Source organism: Lepisosteus platostomus, chromosome 6, assembly GCF_059453375.1.
Source record: "Lepisosteus platostomus isolate fLepPlt1 chromosome 6, fLepPlt1.hap1, whole genome shotgun sequence".
Classification (NCBI taxonomy): Eukaryota; Metazoa; Chordata; class Actinopteri; order Semionotiformes; family Lepisosteidae; genus Lepisosteus; species Lepisosteus platostomus.
Genome location: NC_142616.1, coordinates 18,020,159 through 18,038,013, shown reverse-complemented (window position 1 = coordinate 18,038,013; position 17,855 = coordinate 18,020,159). Strand labels below are relative to the sequence as shown.

General features: G+C 40.7%; 1 protein-coding gene across 3 annotated transcripts; it reads left to right on the top strand.

Annotated features, from left to right (window-relative positions):
* Nucleotides 1–232: 232 nt before the first annotated feature.
* On the top strand, nt 233–17,630 carry chuk (component of inhibitor of nuclear factor kappa B kinase complex). 3 transcript variants are annotated; one of them, XM_088634523.1, is made up of 22 exons: nt 233–572; nt 1,646–1,753; nt 2,479–2,573; nt 3,401–3,518; nt 3,799–3,868; nt 4,412–4,500; nt 4,740–4,829; nt 5,041–5,165; nt 5,387–5,494; nt 5,833–5,968; nt 6,244–6,438; nt 6,557–6,659; nt 7,101–7,224; nt 8,006–8,157; nt 8,586–8,647; nt 10,926–11,035; nt 11,232–11,281; nt 11,530–11,635; nt 12,099–12,246; nt 12,718–12,854; nt 13,015–13,114; nt 15,374–17,630. In XM_088634523.1, the coding sequence occupies exons 2-22, from the start codon at nt 1,649–1,651 to the stop codon at nt 15,431–15,433; spliced, it is 2,283 nt and encodes a 760-aa protein (XP_088490649.1). In that variant the 5' UTR covers nt 233–572; nt 1,646–1,648; the 3' UTR covers nt 15,434–17,630. The 3 variants fall into 3 exon arrangements, with proteins under 3 accessions (XP_088490649.1, XP_088490650.1, XP_088490648.1); XM_088634524.1 differs by having other exon boundaries at nt 234–572; nt 1,643–1,753; nt 11,533–11,635; XM_088634522.1 differs by having other exon boundaries at nt 234–572; nt 1,643–1,753.
* The last annotated feature ends 225 nt before the right edge of the window (nt 17,631–17,855 follow it).

Here is a 17,855-nt window from a genome sequence, read left to right as displayed (position 1 = left end):
CAAAAGTACGTCAGTGTTTATTATTGTGTAAGGTTCGAAATTACGTTCAAAATTAAAAATTGCATGAAAACGCGTAACGGATAGCGAATATTCCCATTCGCTGTTTTGTTTTTGGTCGGATACAGAGCCCAAACCCTCACGCAGGTATCGGAACTGACAACCTCGAGACCAGCGCGCGGGCACCCGGAGGTACAGGAGCGCGTGCTGCTCCGAGGCGGCGGTGACGTCACTTCTGGGAAAGTCCAAAGCGCCGCATCTGAAGGGTGGAGGGGAGGTAGAGATTACTGCTGGAAAGCGGGGAGGAAAGGGGGCAAAATTGCAGTAGAGGGGGGTTAAACCTGTTCAGCGCCTGTCGCGGTATCGAGAAAGCGGTTCCCCCGTGAGCATGGGGCAGACCGAGAGCGGCTGACGGACGGGAAGCGGTCTTGTTTACATGCAGCAGGCCGGCGGCCTCGGGTCTGGCATCCGGCTGCGAGGGGAGACATGAGCGGGCCGCTGTGACTGCTCGCTGTCAGAGCTCTTGGCCCGGAGGCTGCTTGCCGACTAAGTCTCATTGTGTGAACATAACAGAGGTGAGTGAGGCGTGTGTGGAATCTAATCCCCACCGTGGGGGCTGTGGCCATTGGACCGGGCCGAGCCGAGCTGGCCCAGGCGGGTCTGTTTTGAAACTGGTGCTCTTAGTTCAGGACGGCGAGAGGATATCGTAAAGGTTATTTTTCAGCCACTTTAAAACAAGCGAGACGCGGATATAAGGCTTCACGTATTTTAGTTGACGGTTCTTTTCCGTGTTTATGACACGGGAGAAACAAACACGCAACAACTCAGAGTAGCCTCCGCTCCAGACTACGGATTTCATTTCCCTCAGAAAAGCGTCGTATTGCCGGTCTGAAGTCTCGAGAGAACCGTGCTGGGTTAAAGGTCATGTCGATTCCACAGGGCTTTTCAGTGGCAGGTCGGGGTAACATTTTTGTGAACCCGTGACCCGGCGCTTCGTGACGTCGGCGTCCCGCGCTCCCGTGTTCCACTTTATCCACGAGCTGCGCTTCCAGGACGGCACGGGCCCCGGTTCGGGACCTGGCCCTGGTCTGCAATGTTGACACCCAGGAGAAGCGCTACTGGCCCTGCTGCTGTTATCCAATGGCACTTTACGTCACCCAGCTGTAAAATACCTACCCTTCAAACGTGCATTACGTGCAGAAGTGCAGTCAAAACAAGTGCGTTAATATAGTCAGAGCAAAGTGCAGTAAGATTGGAACTATAAGTACAGTCTGCATACTTGAGCAGTGCAATCCAAGGTACAAAAATAACAGGGATAAATGACAAAGAGTCTGTACAAGCTTGTCCTGGTGCTGGCCACAAATGAGCTGCACCATTGCGAAAGTGATGCTATTTTGGGCCCGATTCATGAACACAAGGGCTTTTAATCCATTTCTTAGCTCAATGTACAGCACAGACAGATGCTCAGTGCTTGAGAAATGTCTGAAATTTAGCTCCAACAGAAAGGGGATGCTTTGAGATGTTCTGGATTGAGCATTGTATGATTTTCTTTGTGTATTATTTTTGTTCAGTGTTCTCACAGTCTGGTGTATTGGACCTCACTCGCATTAAAAAAAAAATCTAAGGATAATCTAACTTTTTACAGCAGAGAATGGAGAAACCGCCGTTCAGGCAGAATCAGGTGTGTGGATTGTGGGAGATGAAGGAGAAACTGGGAACGGGAGGATTCGGCCATGTGTATTTGTACCAGCATCTGGTGAGTGCAGCAGGGATGACGGCTCTAGAAACGCTAACGCTTGGGGTAGAGAGGCCAGTGGCTGGAGAGCTCTGTGGCCTATGATCAAGGACCTGGTGATCGCCAAGGGCTCGCACGCGTCCCTCAAGCTTTGTAGCTTTGCCCTCACAATTCAAGACACTCATCCATATTCCCCACCTCCGGGACGCTGAACGTGGGCTTTTACAAAGGCATTCGCCCCAAAGCGACAGTGTAGCTGTGTGTCAATACAGAGGGACAATAAACAACTTCATTGCAAAAAAAGAAGTTTCTAAATGCAGGCGCCAGTCCCAGGGGGTGATGGCAATTCCCTCTGTCGGCCTGCGGGCTGTATCCTCCGGGGTGCTGAGCTGTACTCTACCAGTGGAGATAAACTGTCCGTCTGCATGGTTCTTGCTCTCCACTTGACTGGTGCCTCATAGCCCGCCTCTGGGGAAAAACCGAGAAGCTTCTGGTAAGCTAGAGCACCAGGTTTCTAATTTGCAGCTGGGTGATGGGTGCACATCTGTTCCTGAAGCTTGGCGTGTGATCAGCACGCTGGCTCAGCGACTGATTGTCTTCGTTATTAACAAAGTAGATATTTTGGGATATTTATTCCTGTTCTGTCTTTTTTTTGGTTTTACTTGACACAAGTTATAACGTTTTATTGTATTTCTTTTTTTAATGTGACTTCGCTCGGTCTGCTGTTCTTTTTTTCTTTTCAAAAGGAGACAGCCGAGAAGATTGCTGTCAAGTCGTGCCGCTTGGAGCTGACTCAGAAGAACAAAGAAAGATGGTGCCGTGAAATACAAATCATGAAGAAGTACGTCTGAGACTCTGTGGAAGACAGGAGAGCTCTTCATGGCTGTCCTTCATTTTCAGCACTTCTTTTCCTCCCTGTGATTATCCTGTCGCAAGCGTGGCTTTCCCGTGACTTCCCTAAAGAATGTTTAGCTCCGATGTTATACATATCCCAGCTTCTTGCAAGAAAGGGGAACGGCCTGTTTAAGTTTGCATTAGGACGTAGATTAATAGTGTCAAACAGTACCTTTTATTTGCACGCACCATTAAAGGATGTGGTTTTGAGGGACAGTATTTAGCATGCTTTTTTCAACTTTGTTTCAGTATTTGCAGCATCACACTTGTGATCTTTCTGCTGGTTAATGTGTTCATAATTTTCCGGCCTCACAGTTAAATGCATGCCATGTGGGGGCAGGGATTCCATAGCTGGTGGCGGCACAGTTGGTTAGCACTGCTGCCTCGCTGGACCAGGGTCCCGGGTTCAATTTCCAGGTTGCAATCAGCGTGGAGTTTATATTAATGTTCTCCCTGTGTTCACATGGGTTTCCTCCCACAGTCCAAGGACATACTTGAAGGTTATTTGGCTTTTGGGGAAAAATGTCCCTGGTGTGAGTGTGTCTGTGTTTGCGTCTGCCTGGGATGGAGTTGCGTCCCCTCAAGGGTGTACTCTGCCTTTCAATTGCTTGCCGATATAGGCTTTAGCTCCTCCGTGACCATTTATTGAATGAAGCGCTTGGAAAATACAGGGATGAAATCCATAGCCGTGAAAGAGTTTTGTAGAGGCTGCCTGTGTAAGCTCTAGATCACAACTCCTCAATGATTTACAAGTTGGTTCTATTTTTTTTCCAGGCTAAATCATCCCAATGTAGTGACAGCACGGGAAGTGCCAGAGGAAATGACAAACATAGCCTTTAATGACCTACCACTCTTAGCAATGGAATATTGCTCCAAGGGAGATCTTCGTAAGGTGAGACCCTTAAGAATTCCCTAATTCATTGTGTAGAAAATGCAGCACTGTAAAATATATCTCATGGGAAATGGTACTTGTAGAAGCACTTTTCAGTTTAGTGTTTAAAAAATCGCTTCTTCAAATGTGTTATTTGCTAATGATATTATATCTGTCTGATTGAGAAACGTAGTTCTACATGAATTACAGTGACAAAGAGGTGATTAGATGCACATTTAAGGTGCAACATGCATGCTCTTTAATGAAGCAGGTATAGTTAGTAATGTAACCTTTTTCCTAGATGTTGAACAAGCCAGAGAATTGCTGTGGATTGAAAGAGAGTGAAGTGCTCTCCTTGCTCAGTGACGTTGGTATGTTGTCTATAAATCTTAGTTTTACATATACGAAATACAAAGGATCCCGTATTTACTGCTGGGTCTTTCCCACTGAATCTTTGTCATGCTCTGTGTTACATGGTTTTCAAATGGGCCACAAATGGGACACCTGACGGTGAATTATTTAGTTTTTATTGGCAGATGCGCTGGATTAATTAGTACAGCATTTCATATAAGATACTTGTGGTGAAGTTTTCCCTAAGCTGGTGTTCTCATGTTTTTGATTTTGTGATCATTGGGAATTAAAAGACTAGTTTGTTTTCTTCTAATCTAAAGTAGATTTAAGTTTGATTAGATAGTCACAGTTACTGTTAGAACATGTAGCAGACACAAGTGGGTGTTTTGAACAACTTGTTGATGCTTATGAAACACATGTTGAACTCCTGATTATGTATAAGATTGCAAAGACTTTTTCACAGCACTTGTATTGTATTGTGTATATATGTGTATTCTAGCAAAATAAATGTATAAACTGTATTTTAAAAAAATGGTGCTCTTAAATTTTTAATTTTTTTAAAGGGTCCGGCATCCAGTATTTGCATGAAAATAAAATTATACACAGGGATCTTAAACCAGAGAACATAGTTCTTCAGGATGTTGATGGAAAGGTAAGACAGCAGTCTTCACGGTGGTTTATTATTCAGAATCTGTTGATCTTTGCTATCTGGTGATGTCTTCTTCATTTATTGAAAGAGCAAGAGCAACCAAAGAGCTTTTTGTTGGGTGCTCTTTAGATTTACGGCTAGATCTAGGCTTTTACCCATTGGTTTCTCAAAAAAAGTATAACGTAATTCTTGTTCACTACTAATTTTTTGGTGTTTTAAACATTTTTTTCCTTTGTCTCTAGTTAGTCCACAAAATAATTGATCTGGGGTATGCCAAGGACCTGGATCAAGGGAGTCTTTGCACATCGTTTGTGGGAACGCTGCAGTACCTGGTGAGTGTCACCAGGGGCGTTACCTTGCGACCTTGGAAGTGAAGAGTTTTACCCATTTTTGTGGGTTGCACAAAGAGAAGGTTACCGTGATGTGAGATTTTTGTTGTGTGTTGCTATGACGTGCTTGGGAGACAAATATACTTATGGATTAGTGTACTGTGTACTGCACGTGACCGTACGAGACTGTGAAAAGTCTTTGCTCCTTTTCCAGGCCCCCGAGCTGTTTGAGAACAAGCCGTACACCGTGACAGTGGACTACTGGAGCTTCGGCACAATGATCTTTGAATGCAGCTGTGGTTTCCGTCCTTTTCTGCATAATCTCCAGCCCATCCAATGGTAAGTTTTTCAGTTAAAGTGAATTAATATTTGGCTGAAAAGGGCTGGAGAGGGGTTGCGAGAGGCCGTTGTTAATTTTTTTAGGGTTTGGTGAGGTTTCTTCTAAAGCAAATAGTGTAATTTCATCTGTTCATTGGGGTGCACTCTCTTAGATACAACAGGTACTCTGCGTGCCTTTTGACTAATCTCTTCTTTTTTTCGTTTTTGAACGCCTCTTTCAGGACCACAAAAGTGCGTAACAAAGGCCCAAAGGACATCATGGCTGTTGAAGAAATGAATGGGGAAGTCAAGTTCTCCACCCACTTGCCTTACCCTAATAACCTCAGCAGGTCAGTAATTTTACTTTGAGGTACAATATCTCTGTCACTGAGTTAAATGAGACGGAGAATTGCATGACCTGGGGAAAAGGGACCAAAGCTGAAATCTCCAAAAATGTTTGCATGAGGTGAAACATGCTGCTTGTGTCTCCATACCCACTATGTCCGACACAATGTGACTTTGTTACATAATTACAGTTGTGAGTTTGTAAATTTCATTAATTCTGGGGAAGTTAATATTAACTGTTGTGTGACTTATTTCTTGCCAAAAAACATCTTGGTTTGGTTACACCACCTCCATCTCACACATTATTGTAGTAACTCTTTCTGTGATGTGGTTTTCTGTGCAGGACAATGTTGGAGCCTCTTGAAAGTTTGTTACAGCTGTTGCTGCGATGGGACCCTGTGCAGAGAGGAGGGCCTGTACACTCTGACACAAATCAGCCTCAGTGCTTTGTTCTTCTGGATATGATTTTAAACATGAAGGTATTTTTCAGTAGTTTTTCTTTTCCTTTCCCTTTTCCCTTCAAGTTAAAATCTCAGTCCTAAAACACAACCAAATGCTTTTTAAGCTTTAGCTCTTCCATTTTCAGAAATGCTTTTGATATTCTTTCTGAAATGTTTGCTTCCAGTCAATAACAATACTAAAAGAACCAAGAATCAAGTTCACATTGGTGTGTTAGTTACTTCTTATATATTGCTTCTTTTTAGAAAATAATTTAAAAACTCCTTTGGTTCTAAATGGCTGTTTTTGTGTCTAGGTTGTGCACATATTAAACATGACCTCTGCCAAAATCCACTCGTTTCAACTGAGCCCAGAAGAGGGACTCCACTGTCTTCAGCAGCGCATTGAATTGGAGACTAGCATTGAGCATCTGAACCAGGAGCTGCTGCTTGAAACTGGGGTCTCCCTGGACCCCAGGAAGCCTGCAGCTCAGTGTGTCCTGGATGGATTTGTAAGGAGACATTTTACAGCATTTTGTGATGACATTTTGTATGGTGCTCAAACTGCCTTATTTTTGTAAAAGATGATGTTTGTAATGCATTTTGTTCTCTTTTGTTTTCATGATCCAGAGAGGATGGGACAGCTACATAGTTTACCTGTTTGACAAAAGCATGACTGTATATTCGGGACCTTTTGCGGCCAGAAAACTACCAGATAATGTCAATTTTATAGGTATGTTTTGGTAATGTTTTTAATGTAATAAGATTGACTTCTTGGAAGATTTCTACTGGGCCTCTTGTACTCCCAAGAGTACTGAGACTGTTTCCCACTTTTTAAGTTCTGTAACTTTTTTTCACCCCTTTTCATTGTTCTTTGGGATTGTGGTTTAAAGGGGATCTAACCAGTGGACTTTCACATTCAGTAGTGAAACAAGCACGAGGGTTCACAATTGGAAATTGTAATGATTTATCTAAACTAGAGAATAGGAAACATTTATACAGTTATGGGTTTCTAGAACTGGCTTCCTAACCAGGTGGTTGAGGCCCAAACTTTGGGCTCTTTTAAGAAACAGCTGGATAAAATTTTAGTTTTAGCTGCTAAGTGACCAGATGAGGTAAATGGCCTCCTTCATTTGCCACATTTCTTATGATGTCCTTGTCCTGTCCTGTTTAGTCCGGGAATCCAGAACACAGTTGCCCAACAGCTCACTGAGGAAAGTTTGGGGTGAAGCAGTGAGTTACATCTGTGGACTGAAGGAAGACTACAGCCGCCTTTTCCAGGGACAGAGAGCAGCAATGTACGTGCTCCTACATCATTTTGAAATTGTTTCTGAGGTGACAAAGGAAATCAGAGCAAAGAAAGAGTAATTTAATATGGTACTAATGAAAGACGGGTTTTGCTAGAGCTGAATGAGGGAGACGCAGTTCTGCAGATGCTTTGGTTGACATTGACGGTGGCGTGTTTAGCATTACATACAATTCCAGAATTCAGTTTTCAGTTCTTTAGTGGAGTTTGCATGTTCATCCCAAGTTTTTGGTTTCCTCCTTCCTCCTAATAACACATCATTGCATGTTTCATTTTTAAACTTTATTTGGAGGTTGAGCTTCATTTGTTATTCTTACTTATCCCTTTCTAGAAAGGTAGGGGGTTTCATGGGTGTTTCATATGTGTGGCATTTTGTTTCCAGTACATTGAGTACTGGCTTTTGGGACTACAGAGAAATGTTATAGGAGTTTCAGCTCCTAGAACTGGCATCTTTGGCCTTTCTGATGTTTACTAATAAAAAACAAATTAACAGTACATGTGAGTGTATCGTAACATGTAAATACAAGTGAAAGTACTTTTAATACTGAGAACAGGAAACACTTCTTTACCTGACAAGCTGCCCAGCCATATTGTTGAACCAAGTACACTGGCTTCTTTCAAGAAACAGCTGAATTGAGATCCTGGATCAATAAGCTACAAACTACCAAACAGACCAGATGGGCCAAATGCCTTCCCCTTGTTTGTAGCCCTTCTTACTTTCTTATGTGATGGAAAGCGGTGTGTCTAATTTTGTTTTTCTTTGATTCTTTTAGGCTGAGCCTCCTTCGGTACAATACCAACCTCACAAGATACAAAAACCTGATGTTTTCGGTCTCTCAGCAGTTAAAAGCTAAGCTTGATTTCTTCAAGACCAGTATCCAGTATGACTTGGAAAAATACAGCGATCAGATGCAGTATGGCATATGTAAGTAGAATTTGCTTTCCATGGGCTTATAGTACAACCTGTTTTAATAACACATATTTAGATGAGTCACCATTCGGTGCAGAGGTAGTACTGTTAATGACTGTTGTTGTGCTGATTTGCATAGTAAAACAATATAACTCAATATAGTTCAGGTGGGTAGCTGCGTCAGCATGCGTAGGCTGCAAAGGAACAAGTAATAGGTTTATTCCATGCTGAAAAAAAGAAGAAAGAGAACACAACGTTTCGGCCGTGGAGCCTTCTTCAGGTGTGGCATAACTCAATATAGTTCAACAAGTACGAAGTTATTGTGACCATTAGGTTTTTTGCTACCTCTAGGGTGTATCCGTTTTCCCAGGAATGTTTTTCAAATGTGTTAACTCGTATCGATATTACAGTTGGTGAGTAAGTTGTTTATTTTTCTCAAACAGCTTCTGAGAAGATGCTGAAAGCTTGGCAAGAGAATGAGGAGAAGGCAGCTAACTTTGGACAGGTATCATGAATGCGCCGTGTGGTACAGATCGCTTTTACTTTCGAGATGTTTGTAGGCGGCCTGCATTGACTGGGTTTGCTCAGGGTTTTGAAATTTAATGCTACTGGATGTTTTCCCTGCTGTATGTGTCAACAGTCTTAAGGTGTCTGCCCTAGCCCCCTTTCCATGCCTGAGCAATTAATTATGTAAATTGTCTGCAATTAGTGAAATATGCAAGTACAATAGTCAAAAACCAACCTGGTTTGGAAAGGAGTGGGAAGTCTTCTATAGTCCCATGTGATACGGATGAGGACTTAAGACCGTGTTTGTGACTTCATTCAGTTAAGATGTTCTAGGAATGACTGCCTGTCTGAAAGACTGCCAGTGAAAGATGATTCCTTCTATTTTTAAATTCATGCACATTTCCTTCAGGCCAAATAACCAGTTGCATCAGGAAGTAGGGAGTTTTATTTCTTGACTAAGTTAAGTTTGCGAATACTTCCACAAGTTTTTTTAAATATTGTGGATTTGTATTGCAAGAATACAATGAAGGAAGCATGTATGTTTATGAATCTTTTTCCAGTGAGTGGTTCTGTACTTGAGGACTTTGATCGAAGAGGTTAACATTTCGTTTTACGAAATAGTTGGCCCTGTGGTCCATTTGGAAAGAGATTTGCTGTTTGATCTTAAATTATGACTAAAACCGACTGCAACAGGCACGTACTCCTTAATGGACAAAGCTTTAAACTAAACAGTGACAATAATTCATTAAGGAAAATCTCCTTTAAAAACATACCCATGCCCTTTTGTTATTCATACGAATAATATACCGGTTTCCAAGTAATGTTTACAAAATAAATAAAGAAACAAGCCTGACTGCATGTTTGCATTAAATAGAGTACAAATGAGCCTGTCCAAAAAAAGTTGCCGTTGCTGTTTAGCCAGGACTGTCTGGCAAGTTACCTTCTGACGTGGTAGGTATCAATATGGTACAGTTAACATCTGATGAAATGGGGCTTCTGCATAAACCTAAATGTCAACCTGACTAACATTTGGTTATAAGAACTCAGACTGCCTCCCTCTCACAAACTGCTGCACAGATTGGTTTGAAACTTGTCAGGTTTCCTCACACCCAGACATGCTTCAGACTTGGCAGCTCATGTACTGCAGTGACACCTTTGACACCACCCACCTTGGGTTATCTTCTTCTCTGTGAAACATGCTCCAAAACGGCCATGCCTTGCTGAAGTAACTCCCTGGATAAACAACTGCAGGCTATGAGTAACATGTGAAAATGGGCTGTCTGTCTGAGTAGCAGCTAAATTTAATGTCTGCCTCGATGCGATTTTGTTAAACATTGTACTGCCGCTGTGTTGGGAACTGTGTCACACATTGCAATAAATCAGGGCAGATTTTAACACCTGGAAACCTTTTTCCGCTTTTCATTTCATGTGGCACTAACACTTTTTATACCCATTTTACTATATGGTAAAAGTATCCTTTCGTACACCAAGATGGCTAACTGTTACTGACGCCATTTTGATTCCATTCCTGTATGTCTTCTAAATCACAGACTGCTTATGTGCACGAACTGCAGGGTCAATCAACTCTAGACTTGGTACTTACTTACTTGGTATGACTATGCAGCTGCAGTATTACAATATAGATGTTATGGTGTAAACCAGGACAGCTGCCTGACGGACATTTCGTAAGACTATTCAGATGGCCTCAGTCTAGGAAAACACATCACGGGTTGCACTCAAACGTTTTTACCTCAATTTCCTGACGCTTTTAATGCCCTGTCATCTCCATTGTGAAAATGAGTAGGCTGGGGTTTTATTGATTATTCAGTGGATGCTGTTTTGTTCTTTGGCTTATACAGTGTCAACACTCTTAACTCTTCCATGGCACGACTGCCTCATGTAGACTTGTGGTTAATTGTCCGCTGTCCAGCAGCAAGCCAGCCGGCTACTCACCTGATCTCAGGAGAGTAGCCTTTAGGCTCTGCCTTATAAAAGTGACCAAACAAGGTGGATTTGTTTTATTTTATTTATATGGATATTATATTAGTATTCTTATTTTTGTCCTGTTAGAAACATTTTCTGGAAATATTTTATATGAAAGATACCTGTTTAAAAAAGAATTAAAAAAAACACATTTAAATAACCAGGAGTAGGATACATGACCTTAAAATGTTTTTTTTTTTTCCCAAGGTCATGGTTTACTGTCACCTTGAAATATGACAATTTTTAGAGTACAAATAAAAATAAGGCTGCATGTTCATGTGTATCTCTTGAAGGTTGCGGAAATCAGCCATTTAGATGAAGAAATAATGTCTCTGCACTCTGAGATTGTTGAGCTGCAGAGAAGCCCATATGCAAGGCGTCAGGGAGATGTCATGGAGCAGCTGTGAGTATTTCTGCCTCGGATTGTCCAAGTTTCTAAAAACATCATTTTCAATGCCTTTTCTGCTCATTTATTGATTTATTTTTGTTGTTGATATAGTTCCTATCGGAGGGAAATGTGTTTTTTTTAAATATACATTTTTATTTAAATTCTAAATTAACATTGGTTCACTAAGAAGGTCTTGATTGTGTCTTTGCAGTGAAGAGAAAGCAATTGACCTCTACAAGCAGCTTAAGTTGAAATGTAAAGGTATGTTTTGATATTTTAAATGCTGAGAGGCTTTCTTAAATCAGTGCTCTGTTTCTATACAGTTTGTACAGAACTGAATTTAACTATTTCACTTTTATTCAATAAAATATCTTGAGATTTTTTTGGGTACTTAGTATATGAAATTGGGTTTGGAAACAAGGTTTACAGTTCTTATGTTTAACGAGGCTAAAAAGGTCTTAAAAGGCCGTAACTGGAAAAGACGTCAGGGTATTTTATCTGGCTTGCAGCAGAATCCCAACATGGCTACAGCGACAGCTCCGAGATGGTCAAAGTCATTGTCCAAACGGTGCAGAACCAAGACCGAGTCCTGAGAGACCTGTATGCACACTTAAGGTAAAGAGACACCTTTGTACCTAGACAGGGCTAAAATAAATCTGTGAATAGATTTGAAACTTCCACCACTGGACTGCTCTGTGTGGAATCAGTTACATATACATTAACTGAATAATAATTTTCAATTGGTGTTACCAGCAGCTGAAAACCATTATTGACCGTAGTAATTAGTCTGAAGCTACAGGTACAACTCTGCTCACACCTTATTAAATGTATTAAATTTAAATTTAATTTAAAATTAGTTTATTGCTGTAGAAAAAGCATACATTTCTGATTAAGGTGGTTGAGTTGTGTTAAGATACTGCTCTGTAGATTTTTAAACACCAGATTTACACAAACGACTAAGTGGATGTTTTGATGTTAACATCTCAGAAAGATTGCCTGAAAATTGTCAAATGAGAAGAAGAAGCAGTTTGGTTCTCTCCATGTTAAACACATGCTTTGTAAATTTTCTCCTTTGCAGCAAGATCTTATCTAGCAAGCAGAAGATAATCGATTTGTTCCCAAAGATTGAGAAAGCCCTTGAGAACATCAAGGAAGCTGACAACATGGTGATGCAGATGCAGATGAAGAGACAGAGAGAATTCTGGCATTTGCTGAAGATTGCTTGTGTAAGTCACCTCTTTTAACCCTTCTTGAACTCCCACTAGGCGGGAGCAACTTCTGGTAAGGTCTGCAGTGTCTTGGAGGCTGATGTGCTTGTTTTAGCTGATGCTGATGAAAGGAATAATAAAAATGATAAAAGTTCTGATTCCATTTTGTTTTGAAGGAGGCACCTTGTTCTTCTTGTCTAATTGTTATGTACAGTACTGAGTTGTAAAGATTCGAGTTGCGTTTTAAGAATGAATAAAACATTTTGAATTTATTATTATTTAGTGTGAATAATCTGTGATATTTTATTGATACCATATAATGTGTGCATGTGAACTAATAGGAGAAATTGTATCAAACATACAGTAATTAAAAGGCAGAAGAACAAATGTGGGAGAAATGTTATGAATCTGTAAACTCATGGCTATTTGTCCACATTGTTTAAATATGTAAATGTTGCTCTTTGTTGTTTATTGCTGGTGTGTTCTCAGGCTCAGAATTCATCGCGAACCCTTATAAATCCAAGTCTGGAGGCGTCCAGCTCGCCAAGGGTCTCAGCATGGACACAGCATGGGCAGCCCATCAGTTCGCCAAATCCACTCACATCCTTACATGGACCAAATGACAGGTGCAGAACTTGGAAAAGAGAGAGACATGCTGTAGATTTATAAGTTGAGGAAAGAAAATGCTTATTCCGTTTTGTTCGCATATTTTGCAGCGAACCCCAGATCTTCTGTGCCTTTTGAATACACAGTCACAGATAATATCCTGTCTTCTGTCTCCAACAGTGACTCGGTGCCTCGCTTACTAGAAGAGAATCAGAAGTATCTTAGCCAGCTGACGAGCCTGATGCAGGAAACCACTGAGGAGCAAGTGAAAAGTATAATGGTGAGTCCAGGTGGCAGGGAGAAGTGGTCCATTTGTAGTAGGACAAGAATTTCCAATACATTGATTTGGTCCACAAGTATGTTCACATGCAAGGAAAAGACAATGTCTGAGCACGTTCAGGCTGGGATTATTTTCAAAACATAAGGTACTATTATTTTCTGAACTTTGCTTTTACTTTCTTCTCATAATAAACTGGGAAGGTGACTAAGAATGAAATAAATGAAGTGTGAAATATGAGTTATATGATCTTACAGGTTCTACTTCCTTGTTTTGGCAATGTTATCCTTAAAAGGTCCTGTAGCATAATCTTCCAACACCAACAGTAAAAAAAAAAAAGTACAGCAATACCTCTTTATACAAGCTTTATTTGTTCCTCGAAAATGTCTTGTAGAGTGAAAACTCCTATAATGGAAGTGTTATAATCTGTGATTGGTTTCGGAACCCCAAAATGTTCACTCAGATGTCCAAATTTCACCCTAGTACTGCACAGGACAGTACCATACTATGAAAACTAATATTTTTGGTTAGTTATTCATGTAACATGCTTAAGTCATTGACCAGTGCATAAATGAAATGGGTAGAAAAATAATAACTTACATTATTTATGATATAGTACAGTAGTTACATCTTTACAGTTAGTAGCAGATGCATTAGGTACTATTCAGTACTTTAATATATACTGTTACAGATGGGGGTTTAGAAAACTGATGAAAATCTCTTAACAAGGTTTGAAGACTTAGCCCCAGTCAGGTTTGATTTGGATGATCAAGAAGAAGGGGCTCTCGCCTGGCGCAAGCTTCAAGTCCCAAATCTTCCGGACTCCTCCCTCTTCTCCCTGCTCTCCTTGTTTCTTCCTTCTTCCTCCCTCTCTGTGCTCTTATTGTGTTCTTATACTGTGTCTTTCTGCCATGCTCCTTTGCAGTCATTAAACCACAACTGGCCTAGGCATACTAAGATCAACTGTACTATTGTTTCTGTTCAAGGGACCCCCCAGACCTCAGCAAGCATCCTCTCTGCTTTGAAGCTAGAAGTGTTTACTCTTCCCAGTGTCAAACTTTATCTAAAATCTAAGAGACATTTCTCGGTCACCCAAAGCTGTAACAATATTTAAAGCACTCTCTCTCATCCTAGCGTTAATCCCGCATCAGCAGGGTCTGCTTGTCGGCACACCCGTCTCCATTTGGTGGTTTGAACAAACGTTGTCATTAAATGCGACCAAGAATACTCCAACCGGCGTGTCGCTCTGCCAGCCCTCGAAGTGGGGGGGGGGGGAGGAGAACAAAGTAATGTAGCCAATTCATAGAGGGGGATTATTAGGGGGCATAGGGCATTTGGCCAGGACGCCGGGGTTACACCCCTACTCTTTTCGAGAAACACCCTGGGATTTTTAATGACCACAGAGAGTCAGGACCTCGGTTTTACGTCTCATCCGAAAGACAGCGCTTGTTTTACAGTATAGTGTCCCCGTCACTATACAGGGGCATTAGGACCCACATGGACCGCAGGGTGAGCCCCCCCTGCTGGCCTCACTAACACCTCTTCCAGCAGCAACCTTAGTTTTTCCCAGGAGGTCTCCCATCCAGGTACTGACCAGGCTCACACCTGCTGAGCTTCAGTGTGCTGCCAATCGTAAGTTGCAGGACATGGCTGCTGGCGTTAACAATACTTAAAGCACATAAGCATTTATTATAAAAGTTAAAATGTAATTAAAAAAAGTAAGTGAACAGAAGAATCTTGGCAATGCTTTACTAGAGCCCAGTTCTTAAGAACGAACATCGGCTTGTTAATTGAAAAAAACAGGTAGGATTTACTACACCTTTTGTAACAAAACCCCATATAGTGGTTGCTCGTATAGTGAGGGATTACTGTACTTAGTATTTCTTATGTTCCTGTTTTGTTTGATGTATACATTGACTTTGTTTTTGTTTCAGCAGGAAGCTGTGAATGATTTTAGATGCACAAACAAGCTCTAGAACATTTCTTACAAATACAGAGTGCTCAGCCTACTGTGCATCACATTCTTTCTCTACATTGGCTCTTTGCAGAGCTGCAGGGCAGAAGTCATGCCTAGAAAAACAGGGTATTCAAATGGGAACAGAAACAAGCGTACCTTTTTTGGTGGGTGAAGGCTATAATACAGTACTTTCAGTTGGCCTTTGGAGTGCCAGGGTTGTCTGTAACAATTCTTTAACCTTGATTTAAAACCTAAGGAGTGGAGATTTCTTGTGTCTTAAATTGTTTTTTTTTTTATTATTTTAGGATCAAGATTGGAGCTGGACAAAATATGAAGCTCTGTCCATGAAAAGGACGAAAATGTAAACTTTTGCAGCAGTGTGGCTTTCAGACAAATGTTCTGACTTCCTCATCTGTTAACACTAATGGTATTTGTTTTGAAATCTGTTTACCAGCACTTCCCCTTGTTATCAGAGCATAGTTTATTTCAGGCATGAGCTTCCCAGTCTCTCGGTTGTTTTGAAGCAAGATGATGTTCCTTTGTGGACGCTTGAATGTGCGTTCTGATGAGGTGCAGCAGAAAAGTGCAGTGCGCAGTACATCTTCAGTAATGGGCTTTATCTCCCCAGGCGTTTGCCTGAAGTCTGCTTGCACAAAGAGGTGTCAGAGAAAATTCTTCTCCCAAGCTGAAGATGTGATCTGAAATCGTGTACTCTGTGCATTTTCGTTTCTGAACCGAACCACTATGAAGGACGGCATAAATGTAAGCACGTAATGCAAAAAAAACTTTTCTCCTTGCTACCGTGTGCATTTTCTCATGGTTCCTTTTTAGAAAATAGTAGGACACTTATCAAAATTTACAGAATTAACAGAATCTGATTTTTGTGGGCCGCTTCAATTGGTGTTGGGGGGGGAGGAATAATGCTGTAGTATCGTATTAAACAGTGAAATTTTTCATGATCTGAAAATGCACTTTAAAAGTTCACTGTGAACTTAAGTGGAGGATGTGTCTTTACCAGTGGAATAGTCACTGGAGTATTTTATTACCCCACATATAACTATAATTTCTTTACTGTCTGTAGTAGTTTTTTCAGATCTGTTTCTAGGCTTGTTTGTATCTCTGACTGCTTTTATAAGTCAAAAGTGGATTTAGGCTGTACATGACTTTCTCTTCAGGGAATGTTAAAGTAGACGTTTGTAGTCGCATATAATTGTGTGCACATACAGCTTTTAAAATTGCAATTGAATACTTATTTATTGGTCTGATTTCTAAGCAGTAGTTTGCTTCATATAGTCCTTCTATGGAATGACTGTCAGAACTGTCTTAAAACAGTCCTTCAGACAGAAGTAAAGGTTTTTCTTTACACCTGAATAGAACTGCACAGCTGACAAATCTTTATATAATCTTATTGCAGTGTTAGTGTTGAGGAATTCGTCTACTACGTAAACAGAATTTGACAGAAAACTGATTTTGTAAGATTTTCAGTTTGAAACTGGGTAAGGGGAAAATGTTAACTTGCAGTATTTAGAAGATGAGCATTCATGAGAAACCGGAGTTTAATGTGCCGTTCTGTAAAATTCAAGGGGAAAGAATTTGTAGATAATTATTTTTTCTTTTATTCATCCACTTTTAAAGGCCATTTTTTCTTATAAGACACATCATCATTAGTTGTATTAATTTATTTGACATTTTTAAAAAGTGACTTATATTCATTCCTGTTTACACTGCTGGGCCTTTTACTGCAGCAATCTGAGTGAATTGCCTTTCTCAAGGATACAGCTACAGTAGCAGACATGATAATAAATTGATAATACTGGTAGTTTTAATCAATGATCAGATTTCACTGTGGTATCTGAAACCTTACCTTAATACTCACAGTTCAGAACAGTCTGCCTGTTAAATGCCCGGGGCATTTCAAGACTGTTTCAGGTCCTGCCACTGGGGGAGCTCCACCATTGCAGGGTTATGTTACCTCTGACATGTGTCCTGTAATTGTGAGCTCACAGATCTCTCTTGTGCTTGCTGAAATGCCTGTGAACAGTGTTTTCTGTTTGTTCCATTGTCAAACAGCAGTTGTGAAGCCTTACTATAACCATAAATGAAGCAGTGCCACCCAGAATTCAAAACGGTTCAACTCCAGGAGAGCAGCTGTCAAGACCAAGTACATATTTTCACAGACTTCTAGTTTTGGAGTCATAAGCTGCAAGATTTACAAAGCAACTTCAGTTACTTTTAATATTTCTACATATTTGCTACTGAAAAGGACATGGATGTGGAGTTTGCTCTTTGAAAGGAAACTTGCAGTTTTAAAAATAGTTTCTTATTGTAATGCAATGGACGTTTTTTTTGTTATTAGTCCATAAGATGCATCTTTTAGATGAATTTATGCTGCTGCTTTGCTTTGAAGAGCTACACACCTGATAATGTGTAACATGTAATTTTATACTGTTTGGGAATTGTTAAATGATGGAATTGTACAGTTCTGAAAGTGTGTACACCAGTTTGATTGTAAATGTGTAAAAATGCATATTATTGTGATTAATTAAATATGTAATACCACAATTGCACCTGTAATGTGTTGATTTGGGTTTTAGTGCTCAGAATTATTATTTACTTTTATGAAAAGATTTACTACTGCATGCTGTGATGTTGAACTGCATTTTTTCCCCTTCCGGTCAAGTGAAGTTTTATACCTACTAAAAGCCTTCCGCCAAATTCATATTTGGATCCGCTCTCTCACAGCTGACATGCAACCCCCAGTTCTACAGTTCCTGGGCACAGACACCG

What these genes read in the sequence shown, in the direction of transcription:
- chuk (XM_088634523.1), top strand. Translation starts at nt 1,649, where the DNA reads ATGGAGAAACCGCCGTTCAGGCAGAATCAGGTGTGTGGATTGTGGGAG. An exon ending in GAAATACAAATCATGAAGAA is followed by an intron (nt 2,574 to 3,400) that starts GTACGTCTGAGA and finishes TTTTTTTTCCAG; the next exon opens with GCTAAATCATCCCAATGTAG. An exon ending in TTACATGGACCAAATGACAG is followed by an intron (nt 12,855 to 13,014) that starts GTGCAGAACTTG and finishes TGTCTCCAACAG; the next exon opens with TGACTCGGTGCCTCGCTTAC.